Consider the following 19,940-nt stretch of genomic DNA (forward strand, 5'->3'; position numbering starts at 1 on the left):
TCTTCGTGAGAAGGGTCCTTTCTCACAACAGGTGTGCCTCTTAGGGTGCATTAAGGGTGTCTGTGTCACCAGAAATTAAGAGGCAAAGGGTGCTGTCTGTGACGGAGGCAAATTAGAAAGTTAAAGCTGCAGCCATGGGTACTGCGCACTTCGGGGAGCCGGAATGAGGGTAGGGCAGGGAGCAGCAGCCCCCTCAGAGGCAGCACCGGCCCTGGCTGGGACTGGGGAGACCCCTCCTCTGCAGCAGGCACCTCTCTGCACAGCAGGTCTGCGAGGACGGAGGACCCACCTTGGCCACCTGCAGCCTCGTCCCGCTCCCCCATCGCCCTGGCTGAGGAGGAGCCAGGGGCATGGCTTCTGCCTGCAGGACGAGCCCTGGAAGGAAGATGTGTAAGTGCGATTCCCCCAGAAGCCTGCCCTGAGAGACGTGTGAGAGTGTGGCTCGGTTCAGCGACACCACACGGGGGTGGGGATTGAGTCAGGAGAGGGAAGGCACCGGCACCTGGACTTGAGCCCGCCCTCACCTCTCCTCAGCCAGTGGGGAGCAGCTCCCGGAGCGCTGCGGGCAGGGCAGGGGGAGGATCCCGCAGCCAGGGGTCGTCTTCCCGAGGGCCGCGGGGAGGCCCCAACCTCACCTGTGATAGTCTCCGCTCCCGGCGGCCGGTGAGGGATGCCAGTGGTCGTCCCTGGTCCGGGGAGGCAGGAGCACCAGGACAAGTGTGCCCGGCCCTCCGGCCTTTTCACGGCAGACCTGGTGGATAATAGAGTCCCTGTGGGGGAAGGGGTCGTGACTCACGGGAGGGACACAGGCCTAGGCTAGGGACGGGTCCAAGCACAAAGTCGGGCAGGGGCACAAAGGCACCACTGGCCTCGTAGTTCTCCGTAAGCTATAAGGATCCCTCTTACGCTTCCTGTTTGCCAGTTAGGACTTGGGCGTGCACTCCCCACTGCGGCCTTCGTCAGCTCCCCTCCCCGGGAGCTCCCCTCCCCGTCAGCTCCCCTCCCCGTCAGCTCCCCTCCCCGTGCTGCGGAGCGCGATTAGCAGGACAAAGCTGGTGTCGGGCCGCGGAGAGGGAGTGGCGAGCGCCTGCGGCCTTGCCCCCAGCTGGCTTCTTGGACCGGCAGCAGGGCCCAAACTGGGGAAGAGACCTAGGTACCTGCCTCGCAGTGGCGGGTGAGGCCGGGGTGGGGGGTCGGGGCGTCCTGCTGGCCGCACCCTGGTCGGGTCTCCTCTGGGTCAGGCCCGCTCAGCACCTTGCCCTGAGCCCCGCTTGGAACAAGTCAGGCTACATTCTCAGTTTCACATCAGTCTTTTATTATAACCGTAGGGAATGGGATCGCTTTGCCAAAAGAAGTCGTTTCTTAAGTCAGTGTGAGTAACAGCCTGAAGACAACGAGAACAGAGCAACAGGATATGATGGCACAACAGGGTATTCCATGAGTCACGTGAACTGTGCCGTCGTGAGACAGATGATGATGACAACTTCTACATCAAAGCGGTCTCCAGCCTGTTTACAGGAACTTTTTATTTCTTTTCAACACGATAAAAAGAGCTTTTGAAAGTAACACAGGGGGGAGCAGTAATGGCCTGTGAGAAGGAAGCCCGGCCCGGCTCCCCAGGTGCTGCCCTCAATTCATCCTGGCCCTCTCCCCTGCTCGGGACACACGGGAGGCGGGAACGGCCACCCAGAGGGCCCCTGTCCCCCCCCCCCCCACACACTCGGGTTCTGTAACAACCCCACCGGGCGGTTTCTTAATAAAAAAAGAGTAAATGTGAGTCAACTCTGGCAGGTGACCTATCAATCATCCACAGACAACGTAACTGCCACCAAGTTTTAGGTTTGCTTTTCGTCCCTGACAAAGTGGAGGAATCGTACGCGTGGGTGGTGGGCAACCTGCCCCCAAGGACCCACGCACGGGACTGCGCTTGGTCGGATGCAGAGACGGCAAAGCACAGGGAGGCCTGGGTTTATTTTTAGTCACACTCAATCTGCAGTGATATGATTTCTTACCAGATTGCAGTTAGTGGTGAGCATTAGCAGGAGGCCATCTTTGGAAGAATAATCCAGTATAATTAAATGTTTAAAGTGTTATCATGACCCCTGGGCATATACAAAAGGTAAGGCAAAGTCATGACGACTTTCTTTCTCTAATCTGTAGCTCTCAGACGCAATGTAGAGGTAAATTTTAACTCAAATTTCCAAACTGATTGGAGAGGAATGCATGAAACACAGGCACATGTATTAAAAAAGTGGATGACGATGAGAATTCATCTAAGCTTTACACATATAACATATTTAACTGTTAATAATCAAAACATGAGAGGGCTCCACTGATTATACTTGTTAAAGGAAAACAAAAAGGTTTCATATATTCAGGATTTTAAAAAAATGTGCATTTAAACGTTAAGTACCTGATAAAATAATAAAAAAACATTCTTTAATAGCACTGTAACTAATAAAAATGCAAACGATGCTCAAGTATGCAGAATAAAAACAAGTCATTCAAAAAGATTAAGAGAGTAATACAATTCTCAAACCCCCACGGACCTATGAGGATTTGAGGGTGGCACTGCCCACCTCCCACCCACCCTCGTGTTTCTTTCCTCTGAGGAGGGAGGGGCTTGTTGGGGACCACAGAAGCAACACCTCTGAGTGACCCCACTGGGTCTCACGTGGCACCAACATGGAAGCACAGAATGGAGGGACCCGCCCCTTGTGTGCTGGAGCACTGGGAGATTTCTGGGACCACTAAACATCTAGCCACCTGCAGGGAAGGAGCCTAGAGCCTCGTCAGGTTGGCGGGTGTCTGGAGGCTACTGTGTGCCCGGTGACACTGGACTATCAGGACTCTAGCTCTCAGGGTGAAGGAACTGCTGAAAGTGAGCAGATGGCTGTGACCCACTGCCCAGGGACAGCCATCTCCATGGCCCTTTCCAGCTCGGGTCTTGGAGCCCTGGCGAGGGCAGCCCCACACTTCTCACCTTAGAACTGAAAACACAACTTGCCGAGCCAGGTCATCTGAGAGAAAATAATGGCAACTGTGCGCAGCTGCAAGGCCAGTCACTGTAGGGGGGCCTAGGAAGCGAACAAAGTGTCCTCAAGGCGAGCGACACATACTTGGCAGTAACTAAGTCAGTGAGTCACCCCCAGGGCGTGCTGAGCAGACCACTCCATCAGGGAGCCAGGGAGCTCAGCAGCAGGTCTTGGAGGAATCACGGAGAGCCCAGCAACCCTGTCACTTGAGCAAAAGCAGAGTTATTATTCATCTTCCATGCTCACGTGTTCACAGATTCTCCCGCTAGAGGCTGAGAGCAAACTGTAGAGCTAACTGGAACCTTCTGTGCAGCAGCTGACTCCGAGTCATCACTGCATTCTTGGAGAGCACATGGGGAATCAGGGTGTTATCAGACTGCGGAGAACTACACGGTTAACGGGAAGGACTGTAAACGGTGTGTGTTCTTCCAAACTTAGCTTTCCACTGGTTCGCATGAAAGCTTCCACTGCCCACAGGCCTTGCCGTCCTTAGAGGAGAAGCCCCGAGCGGAGCAGTGGTCACTGCAGGGCGGGGGCTGCCCCCAGGGGAGGCGAAAGGGCGCTCCGGAGCTCCTGTTAGAATGCCTGTTTGAGCAAAGCACGGGACAAGTGTCCTTTTCATGGCTTTTCTTCTCAAGGAGAGAAACCACTCCTGGGACTCTGTCCAGCACGATTCCATGAGCTGCCGACCAAAAGGGGGAAATCTCTATCATGTGCTGAAGCGTGTGAGAGCTGGTCCTGCCCTGGCGGGGGTGCCTGGGACACAGGGCGCAAGTGAACCCACGCCCTGCAGCTCCTGTGCCTGGCACCCAGCGAGGGAAGGGCTGTGCAGAAATCCTGCACCTTCCTGACATCTGGAGTGTTCTGTGGGAAGCCCTGCTCCCCCAGAAGGGACTCCTATTACTGTTACTTTAAGGCCAATGGGAGATCCTGACTCTGGATGGGAAGGAGCTTGGGTTTTTCCCTCTCCTTCTCAACTGACAGGTGACAGGTGTGTTCCAGCGCCAAAACTACAGAAACTCTACCAGAAAATTACTGAGATGTCTGTCCCACAGTCAAGGTCACATTTTCTCCAGGAAGTCATATTCTTATGACTTTTGAAATCAGTGCAGCAAAGACTGGCTTAATGTGACCTTGTTTTCTGGTTGTAAAAGATACTAAAGGGTGAAATACAATCATCTGAGGAGGGACAGCGATGGCCAGAGTCCATCTGGCCTGAGGTTTGGAAGTATACTCTTTAACAAATGAAGAAATCTAGACCCCATCACACCTAAACAGAATTCCTAAGTTTAACCCTGTTTCTAAAGATCATTGTAACTTTCTGAGAGGTCAGTGACGGGTTTTCTCCAGCCCTGGAATCCACCAGTTGTGGTCCATTCTGTTGTATTTGGCTCTGCTGTATGGCTTCCCAAAGGAGGAATGAAATAGGCTGAGATACAGATTTCCAGAGAGAAAGCCTTCTTGATGTCAATTTTCCTATGCCTGATGGTCCGAGGGAGGGAAGATTTGAAACCAACTCTTCTTCCTTCTTCTAGTTATAACAGATGGGGCTGCCATACCTAATTCTTAGCTGGGGAGAAGGGGACAGAGGAAAAGTGATTCTCATTTGGTTTGGTCTTTTTTTGACAGTGAGCCTGATACCGGATACTTAACCCCGGTCTACCTCAGACCAAATGTGAGGTGGGATGCAGAAAGGGCCCAGAAAGCCCTGTCTGCATTTGGGGACCATCAGCCTGTGTGCTCTGTGGCCATCTGCCTCTCTCTAGAGGGTTCCGATGGGTTGTACTAAGGCCACAGGCATGCTGAGAAAGGAGTGTTGGTTTCAGAGGGGTCTCCTGCTGAGGAAGCCTCAGCTGGGCCCTGGGGCTGTTGAGGGGGGCGCCCAATCCCCACAGAAGAGACCAGGGGCCCTGTGGTCAGATGTCCAGGGGGCTCACAATAGTGAAGCCAGAGTCCTTGCTGTTGCTGCTGCTGTCCTCATCAGGGCTGGAGCTGGGGTTGCTGGAGGAAGCCGAGGCGGGGCCCATCAGAGGGTCAGAGAACACCAGAGGTGAACGGGCCAGGGGCTCACTTCTCCCACAGGTGCTGCGGAGGGTGCGAAGAGGCTGGGCCTGGCCTGAGAAGGACCCCTTGGCACTGCCCCCCTCATCTTCTTTGGAGACCAGGATGAAGTCGTCTGCACTCCCTCTGTCCATGTGCCCTGGTGTTTCCGAAGAGGCCTGTGAAGTACAGTCAGAAGAACAGTTGGATGAAAGAAGAATCCAGTGAAATGAGAGAACTAAGGAGCAACCCTATGAGCTGGGAGCTTCCTGGAAGTTTAGGCCCTGTGCTCTTCCTTGGAAAGCTATGGTGTTTGATCTTGCTTCCCTGAAGCCGTTGGGATGTCCCAGTGCTGTGGGGCCAGTTCCTCTGAAGCTGGATGCTGGGTTCCCAGGGCAATAAAGTAAACATCCTACTTGGTAAATTAAGAGAGGTCGGCTCAGGAGGTAGGCGGCAGGCTGCACATGGAATCCCCACCAGCTGGGGCACCTGGGGGACAGATTCAGTTGGTTAAGTGTCTGCCTTTGGCTCATGTCATGATCTCAAGGTCCTGGGATCAAGCCCCACGTCAGGCTCCCTGTTCAGTGGAGAGTCTGCTTCTCTGGCTCCCTCTGCTCCTCCTCCACTCATGCTCTCACTCTCTCTCCCAAATAAATAAAATCTTAAAAAAAAAGTGCCAGCTTCATGTGGCACCTTGCCATGCGAATCACTCATCTTCCTTGGACTTTCATTTTCTCACCTGTGAAATGGGGACAAGGACAGCCTCTCTGACCTAGCATGTGGTCACCATGCAGAGAGATGATGTGTGGACGTGCACAGGACTGGCTGTGAGCCTACATCTACAGTGATTCTACTACCTGCTTAAAGAGCTTCAGGAAGGCCCAGTGTAGGTGTCTCCTAACCAGCTCGTCACGGGCATGGATTTAGGGGTCTCCTGGGACAATGGTGGTAAACATGAAAACCAGGAATAGCAACTGCAAATTAATGGCAAAAAACATATAGAGATAATTGTTTTACAATTATCTTTCCTTTCTTCTTAAGCAATTATGAGTAGTGTTTGTTTTTTAACTAAAGCAGCAATGTCCACAATAGCCAAACTGTGGAAGGAGCCTCGGTGTCCATCGAAAGATGAGTGGATAAAGAAGATGTGGTTTATGTATACAATGGAATATTACTCAGCCATTAGAAATGACAAATACCCACCATTTGCTTCGATGTGGATGGAACTGGAGGGTATTATGCTGAGTGAAATGAGTCAATCGGAGAAGGACAAACATTATATGGTCTCATTCATTTAGGGAATATAAATAATAGTGAAAGAAAATAGAAGGGAAGGGAGAAGAAATGGGTAGGAAATATCAGAAAGGGAGGCAGAATATGAAGACTCCTAACTCTGGGAAACGAACTAGGGGTGGTGGAAGGGGAGGAGGGCAGGGGGTGGGGGTGAATGGGTGACGGGCACTGAGGGGGGCACTTGACGGGATGAGCACTGGGTGTTATTCTGTATGTTGGCAAATTGAACACCAATAAAAAATAAATTTATTATTAAAAAAAACCCCCAAAAATAAATAAAAAAGGCTGACATCTATGAACACCAGTAAAGGTTTTGGGTTAAACCCAGAGAAGCTCCTGAACAGAAGAGGGACACCTGGATAGGTGTAAAGCTACAGTATGACCAAGGACGTTCCAAAACCAGCCTGACAGAAAAAGTGCTGACATAAGCTGACATAATCCCACACCTGCTCAAGCACCCACCTGCCTACTCTCCCACAGCATGGGTAGGGACTGGCACCAGAGTCTGAAGTCTGACAAGATGTACAGAGCCTCCAGGCTGGTATGGCCTAGGCCATCTGTGGGCTATGGGCAGAGCCCGGACAGGTAGTTGGCAACATTTCCAAGGGTAATCTGGGCCTGCCAGTCTTCTCTCTGAACTACATGTTCTTGGTGTCATGGCGCGAGTGGGGTGCAGGGGTGGTGAGTGGCTAAATGATGGTTCGGGTGCCTCATCCTCTGACCATTCATTCACCTTTAAGATCTTTAATTGGGAGAAGAGAAACCGAATTAGCATTAAGATCACACTGCTGAAACAATAGGCCTTGAGGCTCTTCATCTCAAAATTTAAAGCTGTTTACATTCTAGCACCACATTAATGCTTACAAAACTGAAGAGCTACACAGAACATGGCACTGTGGTAGAAGAGGACGTGATCATAACTGGCACCAGGACAGTTTGGTAGACAAAGGCTGTGCCACCAGAAGGTGCACTCGGGCCCGGCTGTACCACCCTGCAGAGGCTGGCTTGTCCTCCCATGCATTTGCACATGGGGTACACAAAAGGCTGTGGGGGACCTCAGCTTCAACCTTCTACCTCCAAAGTGTGTACACTACTCCTAGGACTGCTGTCCTGAACTGTAAACTGTAAGGTGAAAACCTTCACTTCTCAGCCCATACAAGGTCTCTGGCTAAGAGTGCTGCTTGGTAGAGCTTATCTTAGTATGAAAATAAAAACGGCATGTACAGCAGGCCCTATTTCCAGAGTGGTGTCTCTAATACAGAAATACCATCATCACTTATTCTCCTTTAACTTACAGTGAATACATCACATGATGTTGAAGAGGAGAAATAGGTTACAAAGCCTGTGCCTGGAAGTAAAGATGGTTCCCACTGTCACTATTTCTAGGAAAGTATTGAAGTTATAAATTCTGGGTAACCCCTCCGCTCCCCATTCCCAGATAAAATCATGGACCGACTCAAAGCACAGTACTGCAGGCCATAAAACAAAGCCCATATCAGAAGTATGGTGGTTTGGCCAATGTCACAAAGCAAATGAAAAGATCTCCCTCTTCTGGACTCCTACCTAGAACTTTTTTCTAGACACAAAGATGTTTTCTTTCTAGATTTCCATATAGCCTTAGCTACTACCTGGTTCTATTTAGATCATTTTGGAAATTCCTAGGTCAATCCTCTCTTTTTGCCAAACACAAGATGTACTATACAATGAAAGAAGTTTTCAACCTGTCAGTCTTGTCTAAAATTGGCCAGGACCACAATATACAGCACAACTCCCCCTAACCCTGCTAATCACCCTGCTTCATTTCTTACCCTGAGTCTAAGATCATGGAAGGTGGAAGCAGGTGAGCCCAACTACAGACCAGCTGTTCAACAGACACATTCTATAGTGATGGAAGTATTCTCCTTCTGTGCTAATACAGTAGCACCCAGCCACACATAGTTATTGAGTACTTGAAAGGTGGCTAGTGTGATGGAGGAACTGTATTTTTAACTTAATTCTATTTAATCTTAATGAGTTTGATTTTAAACAGACATGTGGTTACTGGCTACTGAATTTAGACAATGTAGCTACAGACCATACAGATAAAAATAGGGGCCCCAAGCCGCAGGGAGGCATATTAGTTAATAGGGGCTGGCTGACTAGTGAGTGAGTCCAGGTCCTACAAGTCCTGGCTTCTACTGGCATAGATTTGAGTCAAGCTCAACAAAAACCTCCCAGAGGAGTATGTGAAGGAAAGACTCTTGGAGAGAGGGACAGAATGTGGCTCTCTTCACTCTACAGATGACAATTTTGCACCTATCATTTTTAGAGCTGGACATAAGATTTGTCAAATGGAAAAAAAAGTATTAGTCACATCCCCACCAATATGCCAGGGGGGAGCAGGGTACATGTATCTCCAAAGGAGCCCTTCTGAAGTTCCTGATGGGGAAGGGCACTAGCAGGGGGACCCTGAGCCACCTGCCCCAAGGCAGGTGAGCCTGGTCCTCTGTATTATTCTTCACATGTAATTTAATGCTAAATCAAGAAAGCAAAAACATTTCTAAGTTAGGAATGAACTGTAGTACAACCTACCACAGACCCAACATTGTGGTGATTACATCTCCAGAAAATGTCACAAAAGCCTGCCTAGCACTGCCCCACCCTCAGGCCCTCCATTTAACTGGAAGCTCCTGAGCGGAGGCTACATCCCATAACCCTGACTACCCAGTACCTGGCAGAGCAAAGACCCTCAGCTCACATCTGGGAGGCTGGAGGGGAAAAGCCTTCAGAATCCCATTGGGTACCATGTTCCTATCCAGAGCCCACCCCTGTCCCCACAAGCAGTGAGAAAGTCAGCCAGCCAGCTCCGAGCCCTGTCCACCACCCAAGGCTTGGGAAAGGTGGTGGGTCGACTTCCTCCCAGGGCTGGGGGGCTGTGTGAGTCTAGTCCAGATCCCTGGGTGCTGCAGCCCAAAGCCCTGGACACTCAGCTTTCTGCAGGAGTCACTGCTTCACCTGGGACTTCACTTGCCTTTCCTCCCCTGAACATGAGAGGAGAGCACTGCTTCCCTACTTTTCCCTTCCTCATGTAAAACCTCTTTCAGGAGGACAGATTTTTTTTTTTTTTTTTTAATAAACTGCTAACACCCTTGAGAAAGAAGCCATGGCAGGAATGAGAAAAGAAGAGCCCTTTGATCTGCCCTTTCCCCACTCTTCTCCTTTTCCACTTAGCCCTACACAGGAACAGAGATGCCCAAAAGGCAGCAGTGGGGTGTCTGGGTGAAGACTGGGTTGATTGTGTTTGAGAAGGACATGCAGAGGCAAAAGGCCTCTTGGATGCTGTACAGGAGTGCAGCACTGCCTGCCCAAGGGCATGTCCTATTTCATGTCACCTACATTTCATGGCTGGTGCACCCTCAGTATGCACATGGTGACAGGCAGGTTCTTACAGATATGAGAACCTGGAAAAACAATGGCAAAGTATAATCAAGAAGCTTTAAATTTGCTAAATTTAGCAAATTCAGTAGTGTTCTTGAAAGGTAATATTTCAGTAACATTTGTATACGTTCAACTAAAAAAATCATGCTAAATTTTAGAATAAAATTATTAATTAAAAATGGTTAGGGAAAAAAAAATGGTTAGGGAGGTGAGCCTAAGCTCAACAATATTTGAATAAAGAAATAATTACTGAAAAACTAAACATCTGTTTAGGGAAGGAGAATCTGGAAGAACTAATTAAATTAAACTTGCAATGTTAATTCCCTATCTGTGTGGTCAAACACGCAGACTAATGGCTCTGAAAACTTCTTTTAAAAGCTGGATGAAATTAACCACATAAGGTTCCCTCTTCTTGAAAAGTACTCTTAAAACTAAAGATAATCCCATTCTAAAATATTTTTTTTTAATTGTAAAAAATAATCTGCAAGCATCTGGATACTAGTTTTTGAAAAAAGAGCCTTAGATGAGGTTTTGGTAATGTTCATTTTTCAAGATGAAACTTTGTAAGCTATTAAAAAGTGTATTATTAGGAATTTTTAGTCCTATCAGATAAAGTATAGTGAGGAAATATGGTGGAGCTGGAAGCTTGCTGGATTGGGATAGGAGTTCTGAAAACGTGATGCCTAGTGAATCTGTGTACCTCTTGGGCCTTCATTTTCTCACTGGTAAAATAAGCAGACAAGACTAAGTCAACAAGGAATTTCTTGGATCCTTTCTCACTGGAAAAATCTGTTTCTATGTTAGAATAAATTACACACAATGTCAACACCTTGAGAGCAGAGGTCAGCAAACTATGGCCCATAAGCCAAATCTGGTCTGTGGCCTCTTTCCATAGGACTCTCAAGCTGAGACCAGCTTACATATTTCTAAAGGTAATAAGAACAAACACACCAAATATAAAAACAAATATGTGACACAGACCATATGTGGCTTATGGATCCTAAAATATTTACTATCTGATCCTTTATGGAGAAAGTTTGCTGACCTCATTCCCTTAGAGGATGGACATTAATGAGAAGCCCTTCTCCATGAAGGCAGAAAAGGTTGTAGCCAAGTGAAGTCCACTAAGGACAGCATTAAGAAAGCACAAACAGTACTTCTTGTACTAATAGGGAATGCAGGCATCAGCTGGAGGCAGCCAACGGATAGCTGAGGCAGAGGTCTGACTTTCTAAGGCCACACAGCAGGCCTGGCAGGAGGTTCAGGCTAAAGCTGCTGCATACGGGTATGTATGTAGGTTGTACCTTGCACAAATCTATGGGTTAACAGTCTAATTATTATCATTGTGAATGGCCGGCCTCCCAGGGGGCACTGGAGTACACAACTTGCACAGCTGTATAGGACCTCTGGTTCAGGCCACTGGTGGTATTTTATAGTTGAACTTTGCACACGGTAATTTGAAATGACTCTGGCAGTTTTTGTTATTCACAGCTTTGAAGAACTTGTGAATGTGCTCCCATCAAGTTAATATGACATTGTTCACCAGAGCTCTTATACCTGCTTGGTGGTCCTAGGCATTTGGTCGCTCTGGCCCTGGCCTTGGCCACTGGAGCAGTAGTGGTCATCTGAGATGGTGATCTGTTCATTCTCCTCAGCTTCCAGCTGACTCTGGTTGAAACGCAGGGAACCTTTAAGAATGTCTTTGATCTAGTTTTCAAAAAAGAGGAAAATAAATGAAAGGATAAATTGTTTTGCAATGCTAGCAAAACCTCTAATACATTTAAACTAGACTTACTCACTGACCATCTTTTAATAGCATGGATATGAATATATTACCATAAGAAAGGAATTAACAGGAAAAAAAAAAAAGCCCCAACTCTATCAAAGCCATGGGCCAATTAATAATGACCAAGGAAAATTTCAGTCTTAATGGCTAGGTTCTCACAGGGTCAGTCTGGGAGCAGTTATCCTAGAGCAGAAAGTACCATTTGCCTACACACCCAGCCCTGCTGAACAGCCCTCGGCTCCCCAAGTGGCTACACCCAAGCTGAGCTGTTAATAACAAAGGCAGACATCTGAGAGCAGTATGCTCTTTTCGTTAACGTGTATGTTCCACTCAGCTCTCCAAGGGATGGGTAAATGTGGTCCTTGTGGGTCTGAGACCTGCTGTGGGTGGTGATGGAACTTGTGTTCCAAGGACAGCATATTCTATGGATGAAAAACTGAACATGCTGCTGGACCACACAATACCAGCTCTAGGTAAGGAACAATGGCTTTGGTAAGTGAAAGAAGCAAGGGTGGGAACAGAAAATTAGCTTGGGCTGCAAGCTAGTCAGACATAATCACTAGTAGGAGCAAGAGGTGTTAAGGAGGTGGTGATTCAGGCTGGGCTGTGCCTGGGAGGGAATGAGGGGCTGGTGCTGGTATCACGGTATGCCATGCCACAGGGTGCCCTCCCCAGCAGGTACTAAAAGAATGGCCAGATCAAATGCACATACCTGTTTTAATCCTGCCAGAGAAACCAGAATTTGATCTTCTTTTTCCAAATTTTCTTGTAATATCACATCTTGAATATTTACTGAAAATAGAAGAATGACATTTTATAACTAATGCTGGGTATAACTTAACCTACCTATCACACCATAACTTGCTTGGAAATTTTTCTGTCCCATTTCATAGCAAGTATTTCCACCAAGGATGCTCTGTCCAAATGCAGATGAGGCAGGTGTGCAGGAGAGGAGAGGAGAGAGCACTGAGCCCAGTATGCACAGCCTTTCCACCAATGAGACACGCATACATTCTTATGATGACAGATACGTCTTTACTTCCACAGGGAGACCAGGGCACCTCCTGCTAACCTCTGATGTGAACAGCCTAGAGCATTCATCCAGCCTCTGGGAGGAAGCGGTTCAGCCTGGGCTTCCCTACACGGTCTCATGGTTCAATGATGGTAACTCACCCCTCTCTCTCTGAAGACCAGGCCCTTCCAGGTAATGAAGTAATCAAGACACTGTCTTTAAAGATTTAAACAGTAAAGCATGTTGTCAGTTCAACAAAATGGTAAGAATAACCTTCTTCAACATAACATTCATCAACATTCTAGTGATTATGTCTGACTAGCTTGCAGCCCAAGCTAATTTTCTGTTTCCACCCTTGCTTCTTCCTCTTACCAAAGCCATGGACAAGCTCATGGAGCTACATGGTGCCATCGGACAACAATGCCTATGGAATCAGCCTGACTTCACCTGGGGTCTTCACGGGAGTACTACTTCTCTAAGTCCTCTGGGAAGCTTACCCTCCACATGAGAAGTCCTTTATCCAGACCTGATCTGAGAGATCTAGCAAGTGAGCTATGACTGCCAGGCTCAGCACTACACTGAGCTTCCCACCAATAGGGTGAACACACAGTGGTCCTCAGCGCTCCCCCACCGCATGCCTGAGGGATACACACAGCCCCGGGAGTGGTGGGGCGCACTGAGCCTGGATTCTCAGGAGAGCTGAGGGGGAGGAAGCAGAGCCCTCTCCCTACCCCAGGGCGAGGCAGGAGAATGCAATGGTGGGAAGGACTAAAACACACTCTACGCACACCAGTTGGAGAATCACTACAATAAGTAAGCTTACCTTCTATTAACGTCTCCTTTCCTATTTTGTGGCCTTGGATCACATCTTCTTATAGGGCCTTACAGATGCCCCACACTTAATAATTCACTCAGTAAGTGTCCCAGTCTGAATGTGGGACTCCTCAATTCCATGCCTGGCCCCCTTCAGCCACCAGACCTGTGTATCACTCCCTGCTTGCTTAGCCCTTGTCCTGCTGGTAGCAGCAGCAGAGTCAGCACACTCTCCTCCTGGCCTGCAGGCTCATATCCATGCAGACCGGCTTTTCCTCATTGTTCAACTCTGGTCCCATGTTGCCTCCTCATAGCAGCCTTCCCACCCATCTGGCCACTGCCTTGTTATCTCTTTCTCCTGTACATATTTCACTAGGCACTTGTCACCAGCTGGCATTAGCACATGAGTTTGTGGGCTTATCTGTTGTCCATCTCTCCCAAGAGGGTATCAGCTTCAAGACTGTCTTGTTCAGGGGTATAGTCTCAGCGCTTAGAATGAGGCCTGGTGCATTTCAGGTATACAGTTAAGTAATAATGGACTCAACAAATGGGGGAAAACACTCCTGGAACTTGCATTTCAAAACACCGCTATGGTAAATATTTCCAAAAGTATTCCCTGCAAAGGAAGAGGCAAAGACTGATACCATCAACATAAGCCTAGCCTGACAATCTGTTGGAATCTTCAACGAGAGTAAATCTCTAGACCACGCTGACAAGTCCTCTTTCATTCCACAGCAGAAAAACAGCAGCTTTTATTTATTCAGAAAACGTGACTAGTTTCTGGCTAATATAAAGGCCCGCTTCAAAACAAGAAAGCAAGATGAATGGGAATGGAATAATAGATATAATTAGAGAGTGAATGTTTTTGGTTTCCTTAAAAGCCTGTAACAATTTGTTCTCTCTCAACAAAAAAACAACACAGAATCCACTCAACAAGACATAAACGACAACCAACTGCAGGGAACTGACAAAAACCAGTTATATAGGTCTTTTAGAGGATTGCAAAGGTGGCTTTTGTTTTTATGACTGCTAGGGTTTTTAAGGCAGATGTCTGAGGGTCTCGGGCTGCCTGGGGCAGCATGGCACGTAGTAGCTGGGGAGTTTGGTGGTGGTGGGGGGGGTGAGTTCTGTCCCACTGAGCTGCAAGGTGGGCCAGATTTCCCAGCCTCTGCTATGTAAATGGGGACAGCAGGGGAATAACTCCTGGACCCTGAAGGAAAGCTCACCTAATGGATGCAGGAACACTTGGGACATCTGGAAGAAGCATGGGGAGCTTCTTGAGTCCAAGGAGCTAATGGAGAGGAGGCCACTGGAGGCCATGCCCAACAAACCAGGATGGGGGCAAGGAAAAGAGGAAACATGCACAAACCAAATGTGCTGTATCCTGCTGCCATGACTCTATCTACACTTCCTGCCCACCCCTTTGACAGTTTGCTGTGGAACATATCCTGAAGCCAAAGATTTGGCCAAATTGCCTGGCTGCTGCCTCCAGTGTAATATGGGGCCCACAGTCAACAGCAACAAAGATCAAAGGCCTTTAGGGTCATGGGCTACAAGCTAACAAGGCAGTCAGTCAGTGACTCCAGTGGTGACAGAAGCTGATAACTATGCAGGAATAGAGCTCTCCTTAGAGGCCAACAAAGACCCAGAGGGCACTCAGCAACCCTTCCTCAAATACCCAGGAAATATGAGCCATCCCAGCACCCAGACACCATCCTGGCAGGGAGAAGAGACAAAGTAGAGAAACTCTGTGGGCATTTGTTCAGATGAGATGGTTACTTGTAAGAGACCAAATTTAGGACCAATTGGCAAGTTTAAGCCTGGGACTGCCATTGGTGGGAATGGAACTTTAGAGTGAGACTTCTGTGTACCTGAGTTTAAATATATGATTCATTATCTCACTACAGAAGTATCAGTGTCTACTCGAGATGATATAAAATAGTATTGGCCATGTTGCCTGAAAATCCCAGGAAGCAAGTCACCGAAGTGTCCTCTCTTGGATACCACAAACCCGTAATGCTTGAGTGGTGGTTGCACTGAAGGTGGAAGATGGCTGTAATGGTAAGCCAGAACAAGAGAAGCCTCTTGTCTTTCATTACAGGCCTAAGGAATAATGCTCCAAGATCTAAAGCCACTTTCCCCCATACACTCTTGCTGGATAAGAGCATGAACAACCAACAAGCCTGGATGCTCACTACTGTACTGTCTCCTGGGTCTTGAGGTAGCAGAGCTGCTGGTGGGCCACCCTAGTTCCACCTTCCATTCCTTCCTCAACATGTCCCAGATCTCATTCAGGGTAATACCATGTGCATTTACCCTCACAGCCAAGGTTAGTCATGTGACATAGCTCTGGCCAACGAGGTGTAAGAAACATCCCTGGATGGAGCTTCTGGGAAGCTCCTCACGGAGTCTGACTCAGTTTGTGCCTTTTGGACCTTTACACCTCCACCTCTGGTACTTGAAATGCTAGCAGGAGCTCCATAAGTCATCTTATAAGCATGTGGATGAGGATCACAGCTTAAGGACTTTGGGCAGTAAACCAGAGGGAGCTGGGGGCATTGGACACATCATGGAGCTGCTATGCTTGCTTGGACTGCCTACCTCCAGGCTTATTTAAAAGAAAAAACCCACAAAACTTCCTGATTTGTTTATTCTACTGCTTTTTGGGCTTAGGTTTGTGTCCAAATTTCCTTTTTTTAATATGGGCACCAGTCACTGGATTAACTAAGTATCACCTTGTCCCAACTTGAATATATCTGCAAAGACCCTATTTGCAAATAAGGTCACATTCACAAGTTCCAGATGGACATGAATGGGGGAATGGAGGAAGAAAGTGAAGTGGGGATCACTATGCGACCCAGTACACTAGCCAAACTGGTTCACTGTTACACAGGATACAAACCATCCAGTTTCTCTAACGAAAGGGGACTGAGACAGTCCTACCAATCTCCTCTCCTGCATGCAGAGTTCAATTTTACATTCCAGGCTGGCTCCGGCCTGCTACGCAATGTGACTGGCCAAGGGTACCAGGGAGGGAGAAGAGCCCAGAGCCTTAGTATCCTCGGAAGGAGACCCTTACTGAGAATTCTTCAGCCTTACTTTTCAGAGAAGATCAAAGATCACTTTTTTATACAATCTAATGGAAACCAGGACCTTCTACCCTGAAAACCCATACACACACACACACACACACACACACACACAGAAAGAGAGAGAGAGAGAGAGAGAGGATGTTCATTTAATCTTAAGGATAAATCTAAAGGCATTCAAATTGGCAAAGAAGAAGTCAAACTCTCCCTCTTCGCCGATGACATGATACTCTACATAGAAAACCCAAAAGTCTCCACCCCAAGATTGCTAGAACTCATACAGCAATTCGGTAGCGTGGCAGGATACAAAATCAATGCCCAGAAGTCAGTGGCATTTCTATACACTAACAATGAGACTGAAGAAAGAGAAATTAAGGAGTCAATCCCATTTACAATTGCACCCAAAAGCATAAGATACCTAGGAATAAACCTAACCAAAGAGGTAAAGGGTCTATACCCTCAAAACTATAGAACACTTCTGAAAGAAATTGAGGAAGACACAAAGAGATGGAAAAATATTCCATGCTCATGGATTGGCAGAATTAATATTGTGAAAATGTCAATGTTACCCAGGGCAATATACACGTTTAATGCAATCCCTATCAAAATACCATGGACTTTCTTCAGAGAGTTAGAACAAATTATTTTAAGATTTGTGTGGAATCAGAAAAGACCCCGAATAGCCAGGGGAATTTTAAAAAAGAAAACCATATCTGGGGGCATCACAATGCCAGATTTCAGGTTGTACTACAAAGCTGTGGTCATCAAGACAGCGTGGTACTGGCACAAAAACAGACACATAGATCAGTGGAACAGAATAGAGAATCCAGAAGTGGACCCTGAACTTTATGGGCAACTAATATTCGATAAAGGAGGAAAGACTATCCATTGGAAGAAAGACAGTCTCTTCAATAAATGGTGCTGGGAAAATTGGACATCCACATGCAGAAGAATGAAACTAGATCACTCTCTTTCACCATACACAAAGATAAACTCAAAATGGATGAAAGATCTAAATGTGAGACAAGATTCCATCAAAATCTTAGAGAAGAACACAGGCAACACCCTTTTTGAACTCGGCCATAGTAACTTCTTGCAAGATACATCCACGAAGGCAAAAGAAACAAAAGCAAAAATGAACTATTGGGACTTCATCAAGATAAGAAGCTTTTGCACAGCAAAGGATACAGTCAACAAAACTCAAAGACAACCTACAGAATGGGAGAAGATATTTGCAAATGACATATCAGATAAAGGGCTAGTTTCCAAGATCTATAAAGAACTTCTTAAACTCAACACCAAAGAAACAAACAATCCAATCATGAAATGGGCAAAAGACATGAACAGAAATCTCACAGAGGAAGACATAGACATGGCCAACATGCACATGAGAAAATGCTCTGCATCACTTGCCATCAGGGAAATACAAATGAAAACTACAATGAGATACCACCTCACACCAGTGAGAATGGGGAAAATTAACAAGGCAGGAAACAACAAATGTCAGAGAGGATGCGGAGAAAAGGGAACCCTCTTACACTGTTGGTGGGAATGTGAACTGGTGCAGCCACTCTGGAAAACTGTGTGGAGGTTCCTCAAAGAGTTAAAAATAGACCTGCCCTACGACCCAGCAATTGCACTGTTGGGGATTTACCCCAAAGATACAAATGCAATGAAACGCCGGGACACCTGCACCCCGATGTTTCTAGCAGCAATGGCCACGATAGCCAAACTGTGGAAGGAGCCTCGGTGTCCAACGAAAGATGAATGGATAAAGAAGATGTGGTTTATGTATACAATGGAATATTACTCAGCTATTAGAAATGACAAATACCCACCATTTGCTTCAACGTGGATGGAACTGGAGGGTATTATGCTGAGTGAAGTAAGTCAGTCGGAGAAGGACAAACATTATATGTTCTCATTCATTTGGGGAATATAAATAATAGTGAAAGGGAAAATAAGGGAAGGGAGAAGAAATGTGTGGGAAATATCAGAAAGGGAGACAGAACGTAAAGACTGCTAACTCTGGGAAACGAACTAAGGGTGGTAGAAGGGGAGGAGGGCGGGGGGTGGGAGTGAATGGGTGACGGGCACTGGGTGTTATTCTGTATGTTAGTAAATTGAACACCAATAAAAAATAAATTTAATCTTAAGGATAAATCTGTTATAATCAACTAAGCTGATTAGACTCAATTTAGGAAATCCAGGGTAGCCCGGGTGGCCCAGTGGTTTAGCGCCGCCTTCAGCCCAGGGCACGATCCTGAAGGCCCTGGATCGAGTCCCACATCAGGCTCCATGCATGAAGCCTACTTCTCCCTCTGCCTGTGTCTCTGCCTCTCTCTCTCTCATGAATAAATAAAATCTTAAAAAAAATTAGGAAATCCAGCGTATAGAAATCCAAATCTGAAACTAATAATAATACATGTTAATTGAACTTAAATTAAAAATAAATAATGAAAGTTTTGAAAAGGGAAAAAATAAAACAAAAGGGTACTTTTGAAGGCTGTTAAATGTTTTGAATACAAGAATTTTGATTTTACTAATAAAGTACTGGCCATGTAAATCCTTTGCCTAATATTGATTTAAGGTGGCATTTATGAACATTCTACGAATATACAACTTCTCAATAATAAATCTACTGCTTGAAGTTGCACCTGCATGTAAAAACAGAAAAACGTAATGAATTTTTATGCCTTAAAATACTGAACGCAGAGATATGAAATGTTTAAATTTCTAATGTAATGCACATTTTTTCTTATAGCAAGAGGCAGAATAAATTATGAGATAAAGGCTCTTTTTGTTTCTCTGTAGAAGGAAGATTACGTTCTTTATAATCTTCTACTTAAGTTTTATAGATTATAAATGTTTCAGCACTGAAACTAAAGGGGGAAATCTCACAGAACTACTTCTGTGGAAATTATACAAAAATCTCATCAACTAAAATCTCATCAACATAACAGTTGCATGGTGACTCCACTTCTAAAGAGGTGTGTCAATGCCACAAAAATAGATCTCTGACTCTAAAAGTAATGGAAACGGCACACAGACTACTTTTTACAATTTCTTAAAAATGTTTTTTCTTCAAAGCTGGAATAAAAGTGTTTTATTTGAATGGTTGGTACAAAAGGTAACACCAGCCCATATTCATTAAGAAGGGTAGCAGAAAGGAGATAAAATGAGAACTAGCATCTATCTTTAGTGGAGGTGGTGGAATTCAGCTTCCTTGTGCCTGAGGGTAATATCAGAACCTTCCTCAAAGGATTACGATGAAGAATAAACAAATTAGCACAGTATCTCACCCACTGTAGAAGCTCAGGACTTGGTCCCCCCTCCCTTTCTAAGAATTTATTTATTTATTTGAGACGGGGGAGAGAGAGAGAGAGGGAGAGAGAATGCACAAACAGTGGGAGCAGCAGAGGCAGAGGGAGAAGCAGACTCCCCCACTGAGCAGG

The 19,940-nt window shown here is 46.5% G+C and overlaps 1 protein-coding gene across 21 annotated transcripts in view; it reads right to left on the reverse strand.

Moving 5' to 3' along the window:
• Window positions 1–1,291: 1,291 nt before the first annotated feature.
• The window catches only part of TBC1D5 (TBC1 domain family member 5), a 546,849-nt gene continuing 528,200 nt past the window's right edge, over window positions 1,292–19,940 (reverse strand). For all 21 annotated transcript variants that reach the window (XM_072792900.1, XM_072792895.1, XM_072792888.1 and 18 more), the window contains 3 exons: window positions 12,284–12,363; window positions 11,343–11,492; window positions 1,292–5,254 (listed from right to left, as the gene is read on the reverse strand). In XM_072792900.1, the coding sequence (XP_072649001.1) occupies window positions 4,952–5,254; window positions 11,343–11,492; window positions 12,284–12,363 (533 nt within the window). In that variant the 3' untranslated portion in view covers window positions 1,292–4,951. The remainder of the gene's footprint in view (window positions 5,255–11,342; window positions 11,493–12,283; window positions 12,364–19,940) is intronic.

This window comes from Canis lupus, chromosome 22 (genome assembly GCF_048164855.1).
Source record: "Canis lupus baileyi chromosome 22, mCanLup2.hap1, whole genome shotgun sequence".
In the NCBI taxonomy this organism is placed as follows: Eukaryota; Metazoa; Chordata; class Mammalia; order Carnivora; family Canidae; genus Canis; species Canis lupus.